At 48.0% G+C, this 21,025-nt stretch overlaps 1 protein-coding gene across 11 annotated transcripts in view; it reads right to left on the bottom strand.

Annotated features, from left to right (window-relative positions):
- LOC117303459 (mucin-4-like) overlaps window positions 1-4,018 on the bottom strand; it is a 73,278-nt gene extending 69,260 nt beyond the window's left edge. For 7 of the 11 annotated variants that reach the window (XM_033787661.1, XM_033787671.1, XM_033787663.1 and 4 more), the window contains exons 1-4: window positions 1,949-4,018; window positions 1,476-1,616; window positions 973-1,143; window positions 465-638 (exon numbers count right to left, since the gene is read on the bottom strand). In XM_033787661.1, coding sequence (XP_033643552.1) covers window positions 465-638; window positions 973-1,143; window positions 1,476-1,616; window positions 1,949-3,926 — 2,464 coding nt within the window. In that variant the 5' untranslated portion in view covers window positions 3,927-4,018. The remainder of the gene's footprint in view (window positions 1-464; window positions 639-972; window positions 1,144-1,475; window positions 1,617-1,948) is intronic. The other 4 variants (XM_033787662.1, XM_033787670.1, XM_033787668.1 and 1 more) reach the window with 4 other exon arrangements.
- Window positions 4,019-21,025: the final 17,007 nt, after the last annotated feature.

Below are 21,025 nucleotides of genomic sequence, written 5' to 3'. Positions count from 1 at the left end.
CCTTGTTGCTGTTTCAGTGGTTGCAACAATTGTTGTTGCTGCTGCAGTGGTTGCAACCACTGTTGTTGCGGTTTCAGTTGTTGCAGCCCCGGTTGTTACTGTTTCAGTGGTTGCAACCCCTGTTGTTGCTGTTTCAGTAGTTGCAGCCACTGTTGTTGCTGCTTCCGTGGTTGCAGTCGTTGTTTGAGTCACATCAGTGGTGGTGACATCAATGGTTGTCACGACAGTGTTTTGTACATCTGTGGTGATTTATTAATATTTGAGTTAACATTTGGTGTTTTTGGTTTTGTTTCACACATAAACACCCTCTCTAACAAATCAATTACACAACAAAAGAGCACAGTAACAGATGAGATAAAATTTTCTGAAAAAGGTGGAAATACTTCAATCAATGTGAGCTTCGCCTAGATTCATGACCTGTTGCAATAAATTGACACCTTTTTAATTTTAAAACCCACTCTCACCTGTAGGCGATACTGTTGAAGTTATATCAGTGGTTGGCATATCAGTGGTTGTCATATCAGGGGTTGGCACATCAGTGGTTGTCCCATCAGGGGTTGGCACATCAGTGGTTGTCACGACAGTGGTTGGCACTTCAGTGGGCACTTCAGTGGTTGTCACGACAGTGCTTGGTACATCTGTGGTGAAATATACATCAAGATTACAAGCTACATATCTTTGCAATTTATTTTATTTTCCATTTTGTCAACACAGAACTTTCTCAACAGTTTAAAAAGTTATTTTGGGCCTGAGTTGCATTGATAACACATCTTATAATCAGCCATGGTCAAGCTGTGTCATGCACCAGACTCAAGTAATGGTATTGCAAGAGTGGGTTCGAATCTTGGCAGCTGCACTGGTGTCCATGAATAAGATACTTTATCATAATTTCTTTGACATTTAGGTGGCAAATCTTAAGATAGACTCTTTTCATAAAAGAGAAGGTGATTGTACTTTAAAACCCACTCTCACCTGGAGGCGAAGTTGTTGAAGTCACATGAGTGGTCGGCATATCAGTGGTTGTCACATCAGGGGTTGGCACATCAGTGGTTGTCACATCAGGGGTTGGCACTTCAGTGGTTGTCACGACAGTGGTTGGCACTTCAGTGGGCACTTCAGTGGTTGTCACGACAGTGGTTGGTACTGTGATGAAATATTAATCAAGATTATAAGCTACATATCTTTGCAATTTCTTGTATTTCCCATTTTGTCAGCCGGGAACTTTCCGACAGTCTAAACCGTTATTTTGGGCTCATGTTGCATTGATAACACATCTTATAATCAGTCACGGTCAAGCTGTCTCATGCACCAGACTCAAGTAATGGTATTGCCTGAGTGGGTTCGATTCTTGGCGCTGCACCGGTGTCCATGAATAAGACACTTTATCATAACTTCTTTGACTTTTAAGTGCCAATTCTTTAGATGGACTCTTATCATAAAAGAGAAGGTGTTTGTACTTTAAAACCCACTCTCACCTGGAGGCGACGCTGTTGAAGTTACATCAGTGGTCAGCATATCAGTGGTTGTCATATCAGGGGTTGGCACTTCAGTGGTTGTCACGACAGTGGTTGGCACTTCAGTGGGCACTTCAGTGGTTGTCACGACAGTGGTTGGAACTGTGGTGAAATATAAATCAAGATTATAAGCTACATATCTTTGCAATTTCTTGTATTTCCCATTTTGTCAGCAGGGAACTTTCCGACAGTCTAAACCGTTATTTTGGGCTCATGTTGCATTGATAACAAATCTTATAATCATTCACGGTCAAGCTGTCTCATGCACCAGACTCAAGTAATGGTATTGCCTGAGTGGGTTCGATTCTTGGCGCTGCACCGGTGTCCATGAATAAGACACTTTATCATAACTTCTTTGACTTTTAAGTGCCAAATCTTAAGATGGACTCTTATCATAAAAGAGAAGGTGTTTGTACATTAAAACCCACTCTCACCTGGAGGCGACGTTGTTGAAGTTACATCAGTGGTCGGCATATCAGTAGTTGTCATATCAGGGGTTGGCACTTCAGTGGTTGTCACGACAGTGGTTGGCACTTCAGTGGTTGTCACGACAGTGGTTGGTACATCAGTGGTTGGCACATCAGTGGTTGGCACATCAGTGGTTGGCCCATCAGTGGGCACTTCAGTGGTTGTCACGACAGTGGTTGGCACTTCAGTGGGCACTTCAGTGGTTGTCACGACAGTGGTTGGCACCTCAGTGGGCACTTCAGTGGTTGTCACGACAGTGGTTGGTACATCAGTGGTTGGCACATCAGTGGATGGTATATCAGTGGTTGGCACTTCAGTGGATGGCATATCAGTGGGCACTTCAGTGGTTGTCACGACAGTGGTTGGAACATCAGTGGTTGGCACAACAGTGGTTGGCCCATCAGTGGTTGGCCCATTAGTGGGCACTTCAGTGGTTGTCACGACAGTGGTTGGCACTTCAGTGGGCACTTCAGTGGTTGTCACGACAGTGGTTGGTACATCAGTGGTTGGCACTTCAGTGGATGGCATATCAGTGGGCACTTCACTGGTTGTCACGACAGTGGTTGGTACATCAGTGGTTGGCACATCAGTGGTTGGCACATCAGTGGTTGGCACATCAGTGGTTGGCCCACCAGGGGTTGTCACGACAGTGGTAGGCACTTCAGTGGGCACTTCAGTGGTTGTCACGACAGTGGTTGGCACTTCAGTGGGCACTTCAGTGGTTGTCACGACAGTGGTTGGTACATCAGTGGTTGGCACATCAGTGGTTGGCACATCAGTGGTTGGCACATCAGTGGTTGGCCCACCAGGGGTTGTCACGACAGTGGTAGGCACTTCAGTGGTTGGCACTTCAGTGGATGGCATATCAGTGGGCACTTCAGTGGTTGTCACGACAGTGGTTGGAACATCAGTGGTTGGCACAACAGTGGTTGGCCCATCAGTGGTTGGCCCATCAGTGGGCACTTCAGTGGTTGTCACGACAGTGGTTGGCACTTCAGTGGGCACATCAGTGGTTGGCACTTCAGTGGATGGCATATCAGTGGGCACTTCACTGGTTGTCACGACAGTGGTTGGTACATCAGTGGTTGGCACATCAGTGGTTGGCACATCAGTGGTTGGCCCATCAGTGGGCACTTCAGTGGTTGTCACGACAGTGGTAGGCACTTCAGTGGGCACTTCAGTGGTTGTCACGACAGTGGTTGGTACATCAGTGGTTGGCACTTCAGTGGATGGCATATCAGTGGGCACTTCAGTAGTTGTCACGACAGTGGTTGGTACATCAGTGGTTGGCACATCAGTGGTTGGCACATCAGTGGTTGGCACATCAGTGGTTGGCCCACCAGGGGTTGTCACGACAGTGGTAGGCACTTCAGTGGGCACTTCAGTGGTTGTCACGACAGTGGTTGGCACTTCAGTGGGCACTTCAGTGGTTGTCACGACAGTGGTTGGTACATCAGTGGTTGGCACATCAGTGGTTGGCACATCAGTGGTTGGCACATCAGTGGTTGGCCCACCAGGGGTTGTCACGACAGTGGTAGGCACTTCAGTGGTTGGCACTTCAGTGGATGGCATATCAGTGGGCACTTCAGTGGTTGTCACGACAGTGGTTGGAACATCAGTGGTTGGCACAACAGTGGTTGGCCCATCAGTGGTTGGCCCATCAGTGGGCACTTCAGTGGTTGTCACGACAGTGGTTGGCACTTCAGTGGGCACATCAGTGGTTGGCACTTCAGTGGATGGCATATCAGTGGGCACTTCACTGGTTGTCACGACAGTGGTTGGTACATCAGTGGTTGGCACATCAGTGGTTGGCACATCAGTGGTTGGCCCATCAGTGGGCACTTCAGTGGTTGTCACGACAGTGGTAGGCACTTCAGTGGGCACTTCAGTGGTTGTCACGACAGTGGTTGGTACATCAGTGGTTGGCACTTCAGTGGATGGCATATCAGTGGGCACTTCAGTAGTTGTCACGACAGTGGTTGGTACATCAGTGGTTGGCACATCAGTGGTTGGCACATCAGTGGTTGGCCCATCAGTGGGCACTTCAGTGGTTGTCACGACAGTGGTTGGTACCACCACTGTTGTTGCTGCTACGGTGGAATCCACTGCTGTTGTTGCTGCTTTAGTGGTTGCAGCCCCTGTTGTTGCAGCCACTGTTGTTGCTGCTTCAGTCGTTTCTATCCCTGTTGTTGCTGCTTCAGTGGTAGCAGCTGATGTTGCTGCTTCAGTGGTAGCAGCAAATGTTGTTGCTACTTCAGTGGTATCCACCACTGTTGTTGCTGCTACGGTGGAATCCACTGCTGTTGTTGCTGCTTCAGTGGTTGCAGCCCCTGTTGTTGCTGCTTCAGTTGTTGCAGCCACTGTTGTTGCTGCTTCAGTGGTTGCAGCCCCTGTTGTTGCTGCTTCAGTTGTTCCTGCCCCTGTTGTTGCTGCTTCAGTGGTTTCATCTGATGTTGTTGCTGCTTCAGTGGTTGCTGATTCAGTGGTTGCAGCCAATGTTGTTGCTATTTCAGTGGTATCCACCACTGTTGTTGCTGCTACAGTGGAATCCACTGCTGTTGTTGCTGCTTCAGTGGTTGCAGCCCCTGTTGTTGCTGCTTCAGTGGTTGCAGCCAATGTTGTTGCTACTTCAGTGGTATCCACCACTGTTGTTGCTGCTACGGTGAAATCCACTGCTGTTGTTGCTGCTTCCGTGGTTGCAGCCCCTGTTGTTGCTGCTTCAGTTGTTGCAGCCACTGTTGTTGCTACTTCAGTCGTTTCTATCCCTGTTGTTGCTGCTTCAGTGGTAGCAGCTGATGTTGTTGCTCCTTCAGTCGCTCCTGCCCCTGTTGTTGCTGCTTCGGTGGTTGCAGCTGATGTTGCTGCTTCAGTGGTAGCAGCAAATGTTGTTGCTACTTCAGTGGTATCCACCACTGTTGTTGCTGCTACGGTGGAATCCACTGCTATTGTTGCTGCTTCAGTGGTTGCAGCCCCTGTTGTTGCTGCTTCAGTTGTTGCAGCCACTGTTGTTGCTGCTTCAGTGGTTGGCACATCAGTGGTTGGCCCATCAGTGGTTGGCATTTCAGTGGATGGCACATCAGTGGTTGGCCCATCAGTGGTTGGCACTTCAGTGGATGGCACATCAGTGGGCACTTTAGTGGTTGTAGTCTCTGTGGTTGGTGCTTCAGTGGTTGCAGCCCCTGTTGTTGATGTTTCAGTGGTTGCAGTGGTTGCAGCCTCTGTTCATGTTGGAGGAAAAGAAAAGACATTATTAAATTTATTCTATTAAATACTTTTATCCCTGCTTTTTTTATAAGGTTCTTATCGTATCAGCTCACCGGAATCCTGTTTCAAGCATCAAGCTACAAGATGCAAAGCCATAGGTCTTCACAATTTCTCATATTTTTCTTTGTGTTAGGGGTTTTTCCCACAGACTTCACAGTTACTTGGGGCATACAACCTCAAGTTGGATAATCTGTGCAAAATATGTTCGGGATAGATTAAGAAATCTGAATTTTTTTTTGAACACCATAAATAATCAGTTTTCTTCACAAACTAACCACCAAGAGGATGTTTTAGCATCACTGACGAGCAAATTTTCAGGGTTTTAGGGGTTTGCATAAAGAGTGGAAAGTAATTCTCATTAATTTGATAAGCACATCCATTCTTACAAACATCATAATGGTAAGTGATACAGTCCAACCAAGATGAAAAGCCACAGATCTTCACGAATCCCGAAATGCTCATTGTGTTAGGGTACTACGTGTACATGAATTTTGATCTTTAATGTTCTACAAGTTGTAACTCATCTTTAATGTTCTACAAGTTGTAACTCATCTTGAAGTTTCAGTTTGGCATCAAAATAGTTGTGAGCGGCTCATGGCAGTATAAGACTACACGATCACTAAAATTAAACAAGTCCCTGTCATTTTTACTTTTTGTAATAATTTAATATTTACCTTAATTAAAAACTATGTAAGTGGTGCCAATTTGAATGTGATATGGACCGCTTAATAAGACATCAAGATTTAGAAGAAAAAAAGAAGTAGACAAAAAATACAACACAGAGTTTGCCTTTTCAAACAACAAACATGTGATTATTGTTTGTGTGGCTGCTGCTTCAGTGTTTGAAGCCACTGCATCTCTGATTGCAAGCTTTTAAATGCACTAATAAAACAAAAATTAAGGAGCTTTCCTGTAATGTGACAATGAATCTTCGAAAGAATGGTACTTTTTTTCACACATAAACACCCTCTCTAACAAACCAAAAACACAAGAAAAGAGTAAAGTAATATACATGTACCAGATGAGATAAATTTGTCTGAAAAAGGAGGAAATACTTCATTCAATGAGAGCCTCGCCTAGATTCATGACTTGTTGCAATCAATTGTTAAATATGTGTTTTAAAACCCACTCTCACCTGGAGGCGATGTTGTTGGCACTTCAGTTGTTGTTACGGCAGTGGTTGGCACATCAGTAGTTGCTTCAGTTGTTGCAACCATTGTGGTTGCTATTTTGGTGGATGTTGAAAAAAAAAACATAATTCAATTAATTTGATAAAATACCTAAATCCCTGCTTTTTTTAAGGTTCTTAACGTCACAGCTTACTCGAATCCTGAACCTCAACGGTGGTGAAACAAAAAATACAATTCTGCTCTTAAAAGTAAGGCCTTTGAACCTCTGATATCATAATTCCAGGCTTGTAAATAAAAGCAAAAACTAGTCTTTCGAAAGTTTCGTGATCAGCAAATTACTGAATTGGTAATCAGTTGACAAGAGGGCTCATATTTAATGTTGATCCGTCAGCACAAAACCCATCATGAACCAAGTCTAAGATTGTGGAGTAATTGTAGCATGTTTGTTCTCTTGAAGCGAGGGCCATGGGCACTTTTTGTGGATACCTGTGCCATAGAAGACGTCGTTATTATTTGTATTGTTATGTATAAAAGAAACTACTAACCTTAAGTAAAAACTATGTAAGTGGTGCCATTTAGAATGTGATATGAACCACTAAAATTGATTAAATACCAATGATATAAATTATTATTATTATCATTATTTATTTGGCCATTTCACAAAGTACAACAACAACACCTATAACTCCAAATAGAATTTAACTTAAAGGGAAAAATAATAACAATAATAATAAAATACCATTAAATTAATTAAAATAAACATGTTGAAAAGAGCAAATATTAGGCATACAGGCTAAATAGCAACTGAAGCACTGGCACTGTAGATTGGGTAAGGACAGAAAATAGGGTGGGAGAGGGAGCAGCAGGGAATTAGGGACAGAGACAACCCATTTCAATCTGGCCAAAATTAACAAAAGAGTATTTTAAGTGTTAAACACTGTGACCCAAAAGTCTGTCAATCCAAACTTGAGATGGGGACATATACACATAAACTTTAAATCAATTTTATATATATGAATATTCACAGATAAATAATAAATTAAAAACCGGTATATACAATAGAAACAAAACACGTAAGTTTAAAGGCAGTGGACACTATAGGTAATTACTCAAAATAATTATTAGCATAAAACCTTTCTTGGTGACGAGTAATGGGGAGAGGTTGATGGTATAAAATATCGTGAGAAACGGCTCCCTTTGAAGTGCCATAGTTTTCGAGAAAGAAGTAGTTTTCCACGAATTTGATTTCGAGACCTCAGATTTAGAACTTGAGGTCTCAAAATCAACTATCTAAACACACACCTTCATGTGACAAGGGTGTTTTTCTTTAATTATTATCTCGCAAGTTCGATGACCGATTGAGCTCAAATTTTCACAGGTTTGTTATTTTATGCATATGTTGAGATACACCACCTATGTTGAGTGTCCACCGCCTTTAAACAGAAGGGCAAGACAAATATGAATAAGCACAAAACAAACGTTATAATAAGAAGTAAATAAACTGAAACAAATAAATACCACACATTATTTAGTGAGTCAATCGAAACAAAACTCAGATTGAACCAAGTCCAAACCTGTGTAGTAAGCGAAGAACGTTTGCTCTCCAAACCACTTGTATCAAGAAAGGTGCAGAGAGAATACCAAGTCAAATGGTGACGTTTTGAATAAGAGCTTGACGGCTGAACTTGAAAACCCTGATCAGATAGTCATCAACATTAGTTCAGATTTCGTAAGCAATAAGTCAATAAAATAACACATAGATTGACTTTCAAACAACAAACCTCTGATTTTTGTTTCGGTGGTTGCTGCTTCAGTGGTTGCAGCAACTGTAGTTGCTGCATCTGAGGTTGGTCCATCAGTGGTTGCCACTATTGTTTCAGTCGTTCCTGCCCCTGTTGTTGCTGCTTCAGAGGTTGCAGCCTCTGTTGTTGCAACTTCAGTGGTTGCTGCTTCGGTTGTTGCTGCTTCAGTCGTTGCTGCCCCTGTTGTTGCTGCCCCTGTTGTTGCTGCTTCGGTTGTTGCTGCCTCTGCTGTTGCAGCCCCTGGCGTTGCAGCCCCTGGCGTTGCTGCATCAGTGGTTGCTGCTTCAGTGGTTGCAGCCAATGATGTTGCTACTTCAGTGGTATCCCCCACTGTTGTTGCAGCCCCTGTTGTTGCTGCTTCAGTGGTTTCAGCTGATGTTGTTGCTGCTTCTGTGGTTGCTGCTTCAGTGGTTGCAGGCAATGTTGTTGCTACTTCAGTGGTATATACCACTGTTGTTGCTGCTACAGTGGCATCCACTGCTGTTGTTGCTGCTTCAGTGGAATCCACTGCTGTTGTTGCTGCTTCAGTGGTTGCAGCCACTGTTGTTGCTGCTTCAGTGGTTTCAGCTGATGTTGTTGCTGCTTCTGTGGTTGCTGCTTCAGTGGTTGCAGCCAATGTTGTTGCTACTTCAGTGGTGTATACCACTGTTGTTGCTGCTACAGTGGAATCCACTGCTGTTGTTGCTGCTTCAGTGGTTGCAACCAATGTTGTTGCTGCTTCAGTGGTATCCACCACTGTTGTTGCTGCTACAGTTGAATCCACTGCTGTTGTTGCTGCTTCAGTTGTTCCTGCCCCTGTTGTTGCTGCTTCAGTGGTTTCATCTGATGTTGTTGCTGCTTCAGTGGTTGCTAATTCAGTGGTTGCAGCCAATGTTGTTGCTATTTTAGTGGTATCCACCACTGTTGTTGCTGCTACAGTGGAATCCACTGCTGTTGTTGCTGCTTCAGTGGTTGCAGCCCCTGTTGTTGCTGCTTCAGTGGTTGCAGCCAATGCTGTTGCTACTTCAGTGGTATCCACCACTGTTGTTGCTGCTACGGTGGAATCCACTGCTGTTGTTGCTGCTTCAGTGGTTGCAGCCCCTGTTGTTGCTGCTTCAGTGGTAGCAGCAAATGTTGTTGCTACTTCAGTGGTATCCACCACTGTTGTTGCTGCTACGGTGGAATCCACTGCTGCAGCCACTGTTGTTGCTGCTTCAGTCGTTTCTATCCCTGTTGTTGCTGCTTCAGTGGTAGCAGCTGATGTTGTTGCTCCTTCAGTCGTTCCTGCCCCTGTTGTTGCTGCTTCGGTGGTTGCAGCTGATGTTGCTGCTTCAGTGGTAGCAGCAAATGTTGTTGCTACTTCAGTGGTATCCACCACTGTTGTTGCTGCTACGGTGGAATCCACTGCTGTTGTTGCTGCTTCAGTGGTTGCAGCCCCTGTTGTTGCTGCTTCAGTTGTTGCAGCCACTGTTGTTGCTGCTTCAGTCGTTTCTATCTCTGTTGTTGCTGCTTCAGTGGTAGCAGCTGATGTTGTTGCTGCTTCAGTAGTTCCTGCCCCGGTTGTTGCTGCTTCGGTGGTTGCAGCTGATGTTGTTGCTGCTTCAGTGGTTGCAGCCCCTGTTGTTGCTGCTTCAGTGGTTGCAGCCACTGTGGTTGCTGCTTCAGTGGTTGCAGCCCCTGTTGTTGCTGCTTCAGTGGTTGCAGCCAATGTTGTTGCTACTTCAGTGGTATCCACCACTGTTGTTGCTGCTACGGTGGAATCCACTGCTGTTGTTGCTGCTTCAGTGGTTGCAGCCCCTGTTGTTGCTGCTTCAGTTGTTGCAGCCACTGTTGTTGCTGCTTCAGTCGTTTCTATCCCTGTTGTTGCTGCTTCAGTGGTAGCAGCTGATGTTGTTGCTCCTTCAGTCGTTCCTGCCCCTGTTGTTGCTGCTTCAGTGGTTGCAGCTGATGTTGCTGCTTCAGTGGTAGCAGCAAATGTTGTTGCTACTACGGTGGAATCCACTGCTGTTGTTGCTGCTTCAGTGGTTGCAGCCCCTGTTGTTGCTGCTTCAGTCGTTTCTTTCCCTGTTGTTGATACTTCAGTGGTATCCACCACTGTTGTTGCTGCTACGGTGGAATCCACTGCTGTTGTTGCTGCTTCAGTGGTTGCAGCCCCTGTTGTTGCTGCTTCAGTTGTTGCAGCCACTGTTGTTGCTGCTTCAGTCGTTCCTATCCCTGTTGTTGCTGCTTCAGTGGTTGCAGCTGATGTTGTTGCTCCTTCAGTCGTTCCTGCCCCTGTTGCTGCTGCTTCGGTGGTTGCAGCTGATGTTGCTGCTTCAGTGGTAGCAGCAAATGTTGTTGCTACTTCAGTGGTATCCACCACTGTTGTTGCTGCTACGGTGGAATCCACTGCTGTTGTTGCTGCTTCAGTGGTTGCAGCCCCTGTTGTTGCTGCTTCAGTTGTTGCAGCCACTGTTGTTGCTGCTTCAGTCGTTTCTATCTCTGTTGTTGCTGCTTCAGTGGTAGCAGCTGATGTTGTTGCTGCTTCAGTCGTTTCTATCTCTGTTGTTGCTGCTTCAGTGGTTGCAGCCAATGTTGTTGCTATTTCAGTGGTATCCACCACTGTTGTTGCTGCTACAGTGGAATCCACTGCTGTTGTTGCTGCTTCAGTGGTTGCAGCCCCTGTTGTTGCTGCTTCAGTCGTTTCTTTCCCTGTTGTTGATACTTCAGTGGTATCCACCACTGTTGTTGCTGCTACGGTGGAATCCACTGCTGTTGTTGCTGCTTCAGTGGTTGCAGCCCCTGTTGTTGCTGCTTCAGTTGTTGCAGCCACTGTTGTTGCTGCTTCAGTCGTTCCTATCCCTGTTGTTGCTGCTTCAGTGGTTGCAGCTGATGTTGTTGCTCCTTCAGTCGTTCCTGCCCCTGTTGCTGCTGCTTCGGTGGTTGCAGCTGATGTTGCTGCTTCAGTGGTAGCAGCAAATGTTGTTGCTACTTCAGTGGTATCCACCACTGTTGTTGCTGCTACGGTGGAATCCACTGCTGTTGTTGCTGCTTCAGTGGTTGCAGCCCCTGTTGTTGCTGCTTCAGTTGTTGCAGCCACTGTTGTTGCTGCTTCAGTCGTTTCTATCTCTGTTGTTGCTGCTTCAGTGGTAGCAGCTGATGTTGTTGCTGCTTCAGTAGTTCCTGCCCCGGTTGTTGCTGCTTCGGTGGTTGCAGCTGATGTTGTTGCTGCTTCAGTGGTTGCAGCCCCTGTTGTTGCTGCTTCAGTGGTTGCAGCCACTGTGGTTGCTGCTTCAGTGGTTGCAGCCCCTGTTGTTGCTGCTTCAGTGGTTGCAGCCAATGTTGTTGCTACTTCAGTGGTATCCACCACTGTTGTTGCTGCTACGGTGGAATCCACTGCTGTTGTTGCTGCTTCAGTGGTTGCAGCCCCTGTTGTTGCTGCTTCAGTTGTTGCAGCCACTGTTGTTGCTGCTTCAGTCGTTTCTATCCCTGTTGTTGCTGCTTCAGTGGTAGCAGCTGATGTTGTTGCTGCTTCAGTCGTTCCTGTCCCTGTTGTTGCTGCTTCGGTGTTTGCAGCTGATGTTGCTGCTTCAGTGGTAGCAGCAAATGTTGTTGCTACTTCAGTGGTATCCACCACTGTAGTTGCTGCTACGGTGGAATCCACTGCTGTTGTTGCTGCTTCAGTGGTTGCAGCCCCTGATGTTGCTGCTTCAGTTGTTGCAGCCACTGTTGTTGCTGCTTCAGTCGTATCTATCCCTGTTGTTGCTGCTTCAGTGGTAGCAGCTGATGTTGTTGCTGCTTCAGTAGTTCCTGCCCCGGTTGTTGCTGCTTCGGTGGTTGCAGCTGATGTTGTTGCTGCTTCAGTGGTTGCAGCCAATGTTGTTGCTGCTTCAGTCGTTTCTATCCATGTTGTTGCTGCTTCAGTGGTAGCAGCTGATGTTGTTGCTGCTTCAGTCGTTCCTGCCCCTGTTGTTGCTGCTTCGGTGGTTGCAGCTGATGTTGTTGCTGCTTCAGTGGTTGCGGCCAATGTTGTTGCTACTTCAGTGGTATCCACCACTGTTGTTGCTGCTACGGTTGAATCCACTGCTGTTGTTGCTGCTTCAGTGGTTGCAGCCCCTGTTGTTGCTGCTTCAGTGGTTGCAGCCACTGTTGTTGCTGCTTCAGTCGTTTCTATCCCTGTTGTTGCTGCTTCAGTGGTAGCAGCTGATGTTGTTGCTGCTTCAGTCGTTCCTGCCCCTGTTGTTGCTGCTTCGGTTGCAGCCTCCGTTTCAGTTGTTGCAGCCACTGTTGTTGCTGCTTCAGTCGTTCCTATCCCTGTTGTTGCTGCTTCAGTGGTTGCAGCCCCTGTTGTTGCTGCTTCAGTTGTTGCAGCCACTGTTGTTGCTGCTTCAGTCGTTCCTATCCCTGTTGTTGCTGCTTCAGTGGTTGCAGCTGATGTTGTTGCTCCTTCAGTCGTTCCTGCCCCTGTTGCTTCTGCTTCGGTGGTTGCAGCTGATGTTGCTGCTTCAGTGGTAGCAGCAAATGTTGTTGCTACTTCAGTGGTATCCACCACTGTTGTTGCTGCTACGGTGGAATCCACTGCTGTTGTTGCTGCTTCAGTGGTTGCAGCCCCTGTTGTTGCTGCTTCAGTTGTTGCAGCCACTGTTGTTGCTGCTTCAGTCGTTTCTATCTCTGTTGTTGCTGCTTCAGTGGTAGCAGCTGATGTTGTTGCTGCTTCAGTAGTTCCTGCCCCGGTTGTTGCTGCTTCGGTGGTCGCAGCTGATGTTGTTGCTGCTTCAGTGGTTGCAGCCCTTGTTGTTGCTGCTTCAGTGGTTGCAGCCACTGTGGTTGCTGCTTCAGTGGTTGCAGCCCCTGTTGTTGCTGCTTCAGTGGTTGCAGCCAATGTTGTTGCTACTTCAGTGGTATCCACCACTGTTGTTGCTGCTACGGTGGAATCCACTGCTGTTGTTGCTGCTTCAGTGGTTGCAGCCCCTGTTGTTGCTGCTTCAGTTGTTGCAGCCACTGTTGTTGCTGCTTCAGTCGTTTCTATCCCTGTTGTTGCTGCTTCAGTGGTAGCAGCTGATGTTGTTGCTGCTTCAGTCGTTCCTGTCCCTGTTGTTGCTGCTTCGGTGTTTGCAGCTGATGTTGCTGCTTCAGTGGTAGCAGCAAATGTTGTTGCTACTTCAGTGGTATCCACCACTGTTGTTGCTGCTACGGTGGAATCCACTGCTGTTGTTGCTGCTTCAGTGGTTGCAGCCCCTGATGTTGCTGCTTCAGTTGTTGCAGCCACTGTTGTTGCTGCTTCAGTCGTATCTATCCCTGTTGTTGCTGCTTCAGTGGTAGCAGCTGATGTTGTTGCTGCTTCAGTAGTTCCTGCCCCGGTTGTTGCTGCTTCGGTGGTTGCAGCCCCTGTTGTTGCTGCTTCAGTTGTTGCAGCCACTGTTGTTGCTGCTTCAGTCGTTTCTATCTCTGTTGTTGCTGCTTCAGTGGTAGCAGCTGATGTTGTTGCTGCTTCAGTCGTTTCTATCTCTGTTGTTGCTGCTTCAGTGGTTGCAGCCAATGTTGTTGCTATTTCAGTGGTATCCACCACTGTTGTTGCTGCTACGGTGGAATCCACTGCTGTTGTTGCTGCTTCAGTGGTTGCAGCCCCTGTTGTTGCTGCTTCAGTCGTTTCTTTCCCTGTTGTTGATACTTCAGTGGTATCCACCACTGTTGTTGCTGCTACGGTGGAATCCACTGCTGTTGTTGCTGCTTCAGTGGTTGCAGCCCCTGTTGTTGCTGCTTCAGTTGTTGCAGCCACTGTTGTTGCTGCTTCAGTCGTTCCTATCCCTGTTGTTGCTGCTTCAGTGGTTGCAGCTGATGTTGTTGCTCCTTCAGTCGTTCCTGCCCCTGTTGCTGCTGCTTCGGTGGTTGCAGCTGATGTTGCTGCTTCAGTGGTAGCAGCAAATGTTGTTGCTACTTCAGTGGTATCCACCACTGTTGTTGCTGCTACGGTGGAATCCACTGCTGTTGTTGCTGCTTCAGTGGTTGCAGCCCCTGTTGTTGCTGCTTCAGTTGTTGCAGCCACTGTTGTTGCTGCTTCAGTCGTTTCTATCTCTGTTGTTGCTGCTTCAGTGGTAGCAGCTGATGTTGTTGCTGCTTCAGTAGTTCCTGCCCCGGTTGTTGCTGCTTCGGTGGTTGCAGCTGATGTTGTTGCTGCTTCAGTGGTTGCAGCCCCTGTTGTTGCTGCTTCAGTGGTTGCAGCCACTGTGGTTGCTGCTTCAGTGGTTGCAGCCCCTGTTGTTGCTGCTTCAGTGGTTGCAGCCAATGTTGTTGCTACTTCAGTGGTATCCACCACTGTTGTTGCTGCTACGGTGGAATCCACTGCTGTTGTTGCTGCTTCAGTGGTTGCAGCCCCTGTTGTTGCTGCTTCAGTTGTTGCAGCCACTGTTGTTGCTGCTTCAGTCGTTTCTATCCCTGTTGTTGCTGCTTCAGTGGTAGCAGCTGATGTTGTTGCTGCTTCAGTCGTTCCTGTCCCTGTTGTTGCTGCTTCGGTGTTTGCAGCTGATGTTGCTGCTTCAGTGGTAGCAGCAAATGTTGTTGCTACTTCAGTGGTATCCACCACTGTAGTTGCTGCTACGGTGGAATCCACTGCTGTTGTTGCTGCTTCAGTGGTTGCAGCCCCTGATGTTGCTGCTTCAGTTGTTGCAGCCACTGTTGTTGCTGCTTCAGTCGTATCTATCCCTGTTGTTGCTGCTTCAGTGGTAGCAGCTGATGTTGTTGCTGCTTCAGTAGTTCCTGCCCCGGTTGTTGCTGCTTCGGTGGTTGCAGCTGATGTTGTTGCTGCTTCAGTGGTTGCAGCCAATGTTGTTGCTGCTTCAGTCGTTTCTATCCATGTTGTTGCTGCTTCAGTGGTAGCAGCTGATGTTGTTGCTGCTTCAGTCGTTCCTGCCCCTGTTGTTGCTGCTTCGGTGGTTGCAGCTGATGTTGTTGCTGCTTCAGTGGTTGCGGCCAATGTTGTTGCTACTTCAGTGGTATCCACCACTGTTGTTGCTGCTACGGTTGAATCCACTGCTGTTGTTGCTGCTTCAGTGGTTGCAGCCCCTGTTGTTGCTGCTTCAGTGGTTGCAGCCACTGTTGTTGCTGCTTCAGTCGTTTCTATCCCTGTTGTTGCTGCTTCAGTGGTAGCAGCTGATGTTGTTGCTGCTTCAGTCGTTCCTGCCCCTGTTGTTGCTGCTTCGGTTGCAGCCTCCGTTTCAGTTGTTGCAGCCACTGTTGTTGCTGCTTCAGTCGTTCCTATCCCTGTTGTTGCTGCTTCAGTGGTTGCAGCCCCTGTTGTTGCTGCTTCAGTTGTTGCAGCCACTGTTGTTGCTGCTTCAGTCGTTCCTATCCCTGTTGTTGCTGCTTCAGTGGTTGCAGCTGATGTTGTTGCTCCTTCAGTCGTTCCTGCCCCTGTTGCTTCTGCTTCGGTGGTTGCAGCTGATGTTGCTGCTTCAGTGGTAGCAGCAAATGTTGTTGCTACTTCAGTGGTATCCACCACTGTTGTTGCTGCTACGGTGGAATCCACTGCTGTTGTTGCTGCTTCAGTGGTTGCAGCCCCTGTTGTTGCTGCTTCAGTTGTTGCAGCCACTGTTGTTGCTGCTTCAGTCGTTTCTATCTCTGTTGTTGCTGCTTCAGTGGTAGCAGCTGATGTTGTTGCTGCTTCAGTAGTTCCTGCCCCGGTTGTTGCTGCTTCGGTGGTTGCAGCTGATGTTGTTGCTGCTTCAGTGGTTGCAGCCCCTGTTGTTGCTGCTTCAGTGGTTGCAGCCACTGTGGTTGCTGCTTCAGTGGTTGCAGCCCCTGTTGTTGCTGCTTCAGTGGTTGCAGCCAATGTTGTTGCTACTTCAGTGGTATCCACCACTGTTGTTGCTGCTACGGTGGAATCCACTGCTGTTGTTGCTGCTTCAGTGGTTGCAGCCCCTGTTGTTGCTGCTTCAGTTGTTGCAGCCACTGTTGTTGCTGCTTCAGTCGTTTCTATCCCTGTTGTTGCTGCTTCAGTGGTAGCAGCTGATGTTGTTGCTGCTTCAGTCGTTCCTGTCCCTGTTGTTGCTGCTTCGGTGTTTGCAGCTGATGTTGCTGCTTCAGTGGTAGCAGCAAATGTTGTTGCTACTTCAGTGGTATCCACCACTGTTGTTGCTGCTACGGTGGAATCCACTGCTGTTGTTGCTGCTTCAGTGGTTGCAGCCCCTGATGTTGCTGCTTCAGTTGTTGCAGCCACTGTTGTTGCTGCTTCAGTCGTATCTATCCCTGTTGTTGCTGCTTCAGTGGTAGCAGCTGATGTTGTTGCTGCTTCAGTAGTTCCTGCCCCGGTTGTTGCTGCTTCGGTGGTTGCAGCTGATGTTGTTGCTGCTTCAGTGGTTGCAGCCAATGTTGTTGCTGCTTCAGTCGTTTCTATCCATGTTGTTGCTGCTTCAGTGGTAGCAGCTGATGTTGCTGCTTCAGTCGTTCCTGCCCCTGTTGTTGCTGCTTCGGTGGTTGCAGCTGATGTTGTTGCTGCTTCAGTGGTTGCGGCCAATGTTGTTGCTACTTCAGTGGTATCCACCACTGTTGTTGCTGCTACGGTTGAATCCACTGCTGTTGTTGCTGCTTCAGTGGTTGCAGCCCCTGTTGTTGCTGCTTCAGTGGTTGCAGCCACTGTTGTTGCTGCTTCAGTCGTTTCTATCCCTGTTGTTGCTGCTTCAGTGGTAGCAGCTGATGTTGTTGCTGCTTCAGTCGTTCCTGCCCCTGTTGTTGCTGCTTCGGTTGCAGCCTCCGTTTCAGTTGTTGCAGCCACTGTTGTTGCTGCTTCAGTCGTTCCTATCCCTGTTGTTGCTGCTTCAGTGGTTGCAGCCCCTGTTGTTGCTGCTTCAGTTGTTGCAGCCACTGTTGTTGCTGCTTCAGTCGTTCCTATCCCTGTTGTTGCTGCTTCAGTGGTTGCAGCTGATGTTGTTGCTCCTTCAGTCGTTCCTGCCCCTGTTGCTTCTGCTTCGGTGGTTGCAGCTGATGTTGCTGCTTCAGTGGTAGCAGCAAATGTTGTTGCTACTTCAGTGGTATCCACCACTGTTGTTGCTGCTACGGTGGAATCCACTGCTGTTGTTGCTGCTTCAGTGGTTGCAGCCCCTGTTGTTGCTGCTTCAGTTGTTGCAGCCACTGTTGTTGCTGCTTCAGTCGTTTCTATCTCTGTTGTTGCTGCTTCAGTGGTAGCAGCTGATGTTGTTGCTGCTTCAGTAGTTCCTGCCCCGGTTGTTGCTGCTTCGGTGGTTGCAGCTGATGTTGTTGCTGCTTCAGTGGTTGCAGCCCCTGTTGTTGCTGCTTCAGTGGTTGCAGCCACTGTGGTTGCTGCTTCAGTGGTTGCAGCCCCTGTTGTTGCTGCTTCAGTGGTTGCAGCCAATGTTGTTGCTACTTCAGTGGTATCCACCACTGTTGTTGCTGCTACGGTGGAATCCACTGCTGTTGTTGCTGCTTCAGTGGTTGCAGCCCCTGTTGTTGCTGCTTCAGTTGTTGCAGCCACTGTTGTTGCTGCTTCAGTCGTTTCTATCCCTGTTGTTGCTGCTTCAGTGGTAGCAGCTGATGTTGTTGCTGCTTCAGTCGTTCCTGTCCCTGTTGTTGCTGCTTCGGTGTTTGCAGCTGATGTTGCTGCTTCAGTGGTAGCAGCAAATGTTGTTGCTACTTCAGTGGTATCCACCACTGTTGTTGCTGCTACGGTGGAATCCACTGCTGTTGTTGCTGCTTCAGTGGTTGCAGCCCCTGATGTTGCTGCTTCAGTTGTTGCAGCCACTGTTGTTGCTGCTTCAGTCGTATCTATCCCTGTTGTTGCTGCTTCAGTGGTAGCAGCTGATGTTGTTGCTGCTTCAGTAGTTCCTGCCCCGGTTGTTGCTGCTTCGGTGGTTGCAGCTGATGTTGTTGCTGCTTCAGTGGTTGCAGCCAATGTTGTTGCTGCTTCAGTCGTTTCTATCCATGTTGTTGCTGCTTCAGTGGTAGCAGCTGATGTTGTTGCTGCTTCAGTCGTTCCTGCCCCTGTTGTTGCTGCTTCGGTGGTTGCAGCTGATGTTGTTGCTGCTTCAGTGGTTGCGGCCAATGTTGTTGCTACTTCAGTGGTATCCACCACTGTTGTTGCTGCTACGGTTGAATCCACTGCTGTTGTTGCTGCTTCAGTGGTTGCAGCCCCTGTTGTTGCTGCTTCAGTGGTTGCAGCCACTGTTGTTGCTGCTTCAGTCGTTTCTATCCCTGTTGTTGCTGCTTCAGTGGTAGCAGCTGATGTTGTTGCTGCTTCAGTCGTTCCTGCCCCTGTTGTTGCTGCTTCGGTTGCAGCCTCCGTTTCAGTTGTTGCAGCCACTGTTGTTGCTGCTTCAGTCGTTCCTATCCCTGTTGTTGCTGCTTCAGTGGTTGCAGCCCCTGTTGTTGCTGCTTCAGTTGTTGCAGCCACTGTTGTTGCTGCTTCAGTCGTTCCTATCCCTGTTGTTGCTGCTTCAGTGGTTGCAGCTGATGTTGTTGCTCCTTCAGTCGTTCCTGCCCCTGTTGCTTCTGCTTCGGTGGTTGCAGCTGATGTTGCTGCTTCAGTGGTAGCAGCAAATGTTGTTGCTACTTCAGTGGTATCCACCACTGTTGTTGCTGCTACGGTGGAATCCACTGCTGTTGTTGCTGCTTCAGTGGTTGCAGCCCCTGTTGTTGCTGCTTCAGTTGTTGCAGCCACTGTTGTTGCTGCTTCAGTCGTTTCTATCTCTGTTGTTGCTGCTTCAGTGGTAGCAGCTGATGTTGTTGCTGCTTCAGTAGTTCCTGCCCCGGTTGTTGCTGCTTCGGTGGTTGCAGCTGATGTTGTTGCTGCTTCAGTGGTTGCAGCCCCTGTTGTTGCTGCTTCAGTGGTTGCAGCCACTGTGGTTGCTGCTTCAGTGGTTGCAGCCCCTGTTGTTGCTGCTTCAGTGGTTGCAGCCAATGTTGTTGCTACTTCAGTGGTATCCACCACTGTTGTTGCTGCTACGGTGGAATCCACTGCTGTTGTTGCTGCTTCAGTGGTTGCAGCCCCTGTTGTTGCTGCTTCAGTTGTTGCAGCCACTGTTGTTGCTGCTTCAGTCGTTTCTATCCCTGTTGTTGCTGCTTCAGTGGTAGCAGCTGATGTTGTTGCTGCTTCAGTCGTTCCTGTCCCTGTTGTTGCTGCTTCGGTGTTTGCAGCTGATGTTGCTGCTTCAGTGGTAGCAGCAAATGTTGTTGCTACTTCAGTGGTATCCACCACTGTTGTTGCTGCTACGGTGGAATCCACTGCTGTTGTTGCTGCTTCAGTGGTTGCAGCCCCTGATGTTGCTGCTTCAGTTGTTGCAGCCACTGTTGTTGCTGCTTCAGTCGTATCTATCCCTGTTGTTGCTGCTTCAGTGGTAGCAGCTGATGTTGTTGCTGCTTCAGTAGTTCCTGCCCCGGTTGTTGCTGCTTCGGTGGTTGCAGCTGATGTTGTTGCTGCTTCAGTGGTTGCAGCCAATGTTGTTGCTGCTTCAGTCGTTTCTATCCATGTTGTTGCTGCTTCAGTGGTAGCAGCTGATGTTGTTGCTGCTTCAGTCGTTCCTGCCCCTGTTGTTGCTGCTTCGGTGGTTGCAGCTGATGTTGTTGCTGCTTCAGTGGTTGCGGCCAATGTTGTTGCTACTTCAGTGGTATCCACCACTGTTGTTGCTGCTACGGTTGAATCCACTGCTGTTGTTGCTGCTTCAGTGGTTGCAGCCCCTGTTGTTGCTGCTTCAGTGGTTGCAGCCACTGTTGTTGCTGCTTCAGTCGTTTCTATCCCTGTTGTTGCTGCTTCAGTGGTAGCAGCTGATGTTGTTGCTGCTTCAGTCGTTCCTGCCCCTGTTGTTGCTGCTTCGGTTGCAGCCTCCGTTTCAGTTGTTGCAGCCACTGTTGTTGCTGCTTCAGTCGTTCCTATCCCTGTTGTTGCTGCTTCAGTGGTTGCAGCCTCTGTTTCAGTCGTAGCTGCCACCGTTGTTGCTGCTTCAGTGGTTGCAGCCTCTGTTGTTGCCACTTCAGTGGTTCCTGCCTCAGTGGTTGTCACCACTGTTGTTGCTGCTACAGTGGTTGCAGCTGATGTTGTTGCTGCTTCAGTGGTTGCTGCTTCAGTGGTTGCAGCAACTGTTGTTGCTACTTCAGTGGTATCCACCACTGCTGTTGCTGCTACAGTGGTCGCAGCCACTGTTGTTGCAGCCTCTGTTGTTACTGCTTCAGTGGTTGCAGCCCCTGTTGTTGCTGCATCAGTGGTTGCAGCCCCTGTTGTTGCTGCATCAGTGGTTGCTGGTTCAGTTGTTGCAGTCACTGTTGTTGCTGGTTCAGTTGTTGCAGTCACTGTTATTGCTGCTTCAGTGTTTGCTGCTTCAGTGGTTGCAGCCACTGTGGTTGCTGCATCTGTTGTTGCTGCTTCAGTGGCTGCTGCCCCTGTTGTTGCTATTTCAGTGGTATCCACCACTGTTGCTGCTACTTCAGTGGCTGCAACCACTGTTGTTGGGGCTTCAGTGGTTGCATCCACTGTTGTTGCAGCTGCAGAGGTTGCAGCCCCTGTTGTTGCTGCTTCATTTATTGAAGCAATTGTGGATGCTGCTGCTGTTAATGTTACCTCTTTTGTTCATGTAGGGAAATACAAAATTACTTTCTTGAACTGATTTAATTTGGCTTTAAAATTATTGTTAGTCACTCGTGGCATTTAATGAGTTCTCTTTGTGATAATGTTTGCCATTGTTTAATCAAATTCTCCTTGTGCTTTTTACTGACTTGAACACATCAGCCTAGGCCACAATTTGCAAGTTAAGAGTAAAGAAGAGATCGGTTTCATGAGTCACTTAATCTATTTTGATAAATTCCATTGATAACCAAAATTATAAACTTACATATGTACATCCAAGGATTGGGCATTGTAGAACATAATTATTTTCTTTAATAATGT

The sequence above is a fragment of the Asterias rubens genome, chromosome 19 (genome assembly GCF_902459465.1).
Source record: "Asterias rubens chromosome 19, eAstRub1.3, whole genome shotgun sequence".
Lineage (NCBI taxonomy): Eukaryota > Metazoa > Echinodermata > Asteroidea > Forcipulatida > Asteriidae > Asterias > Asterias rubens.
This window is presented reverse-complemented; position numbering and strand designations above follow the sequence as displayed.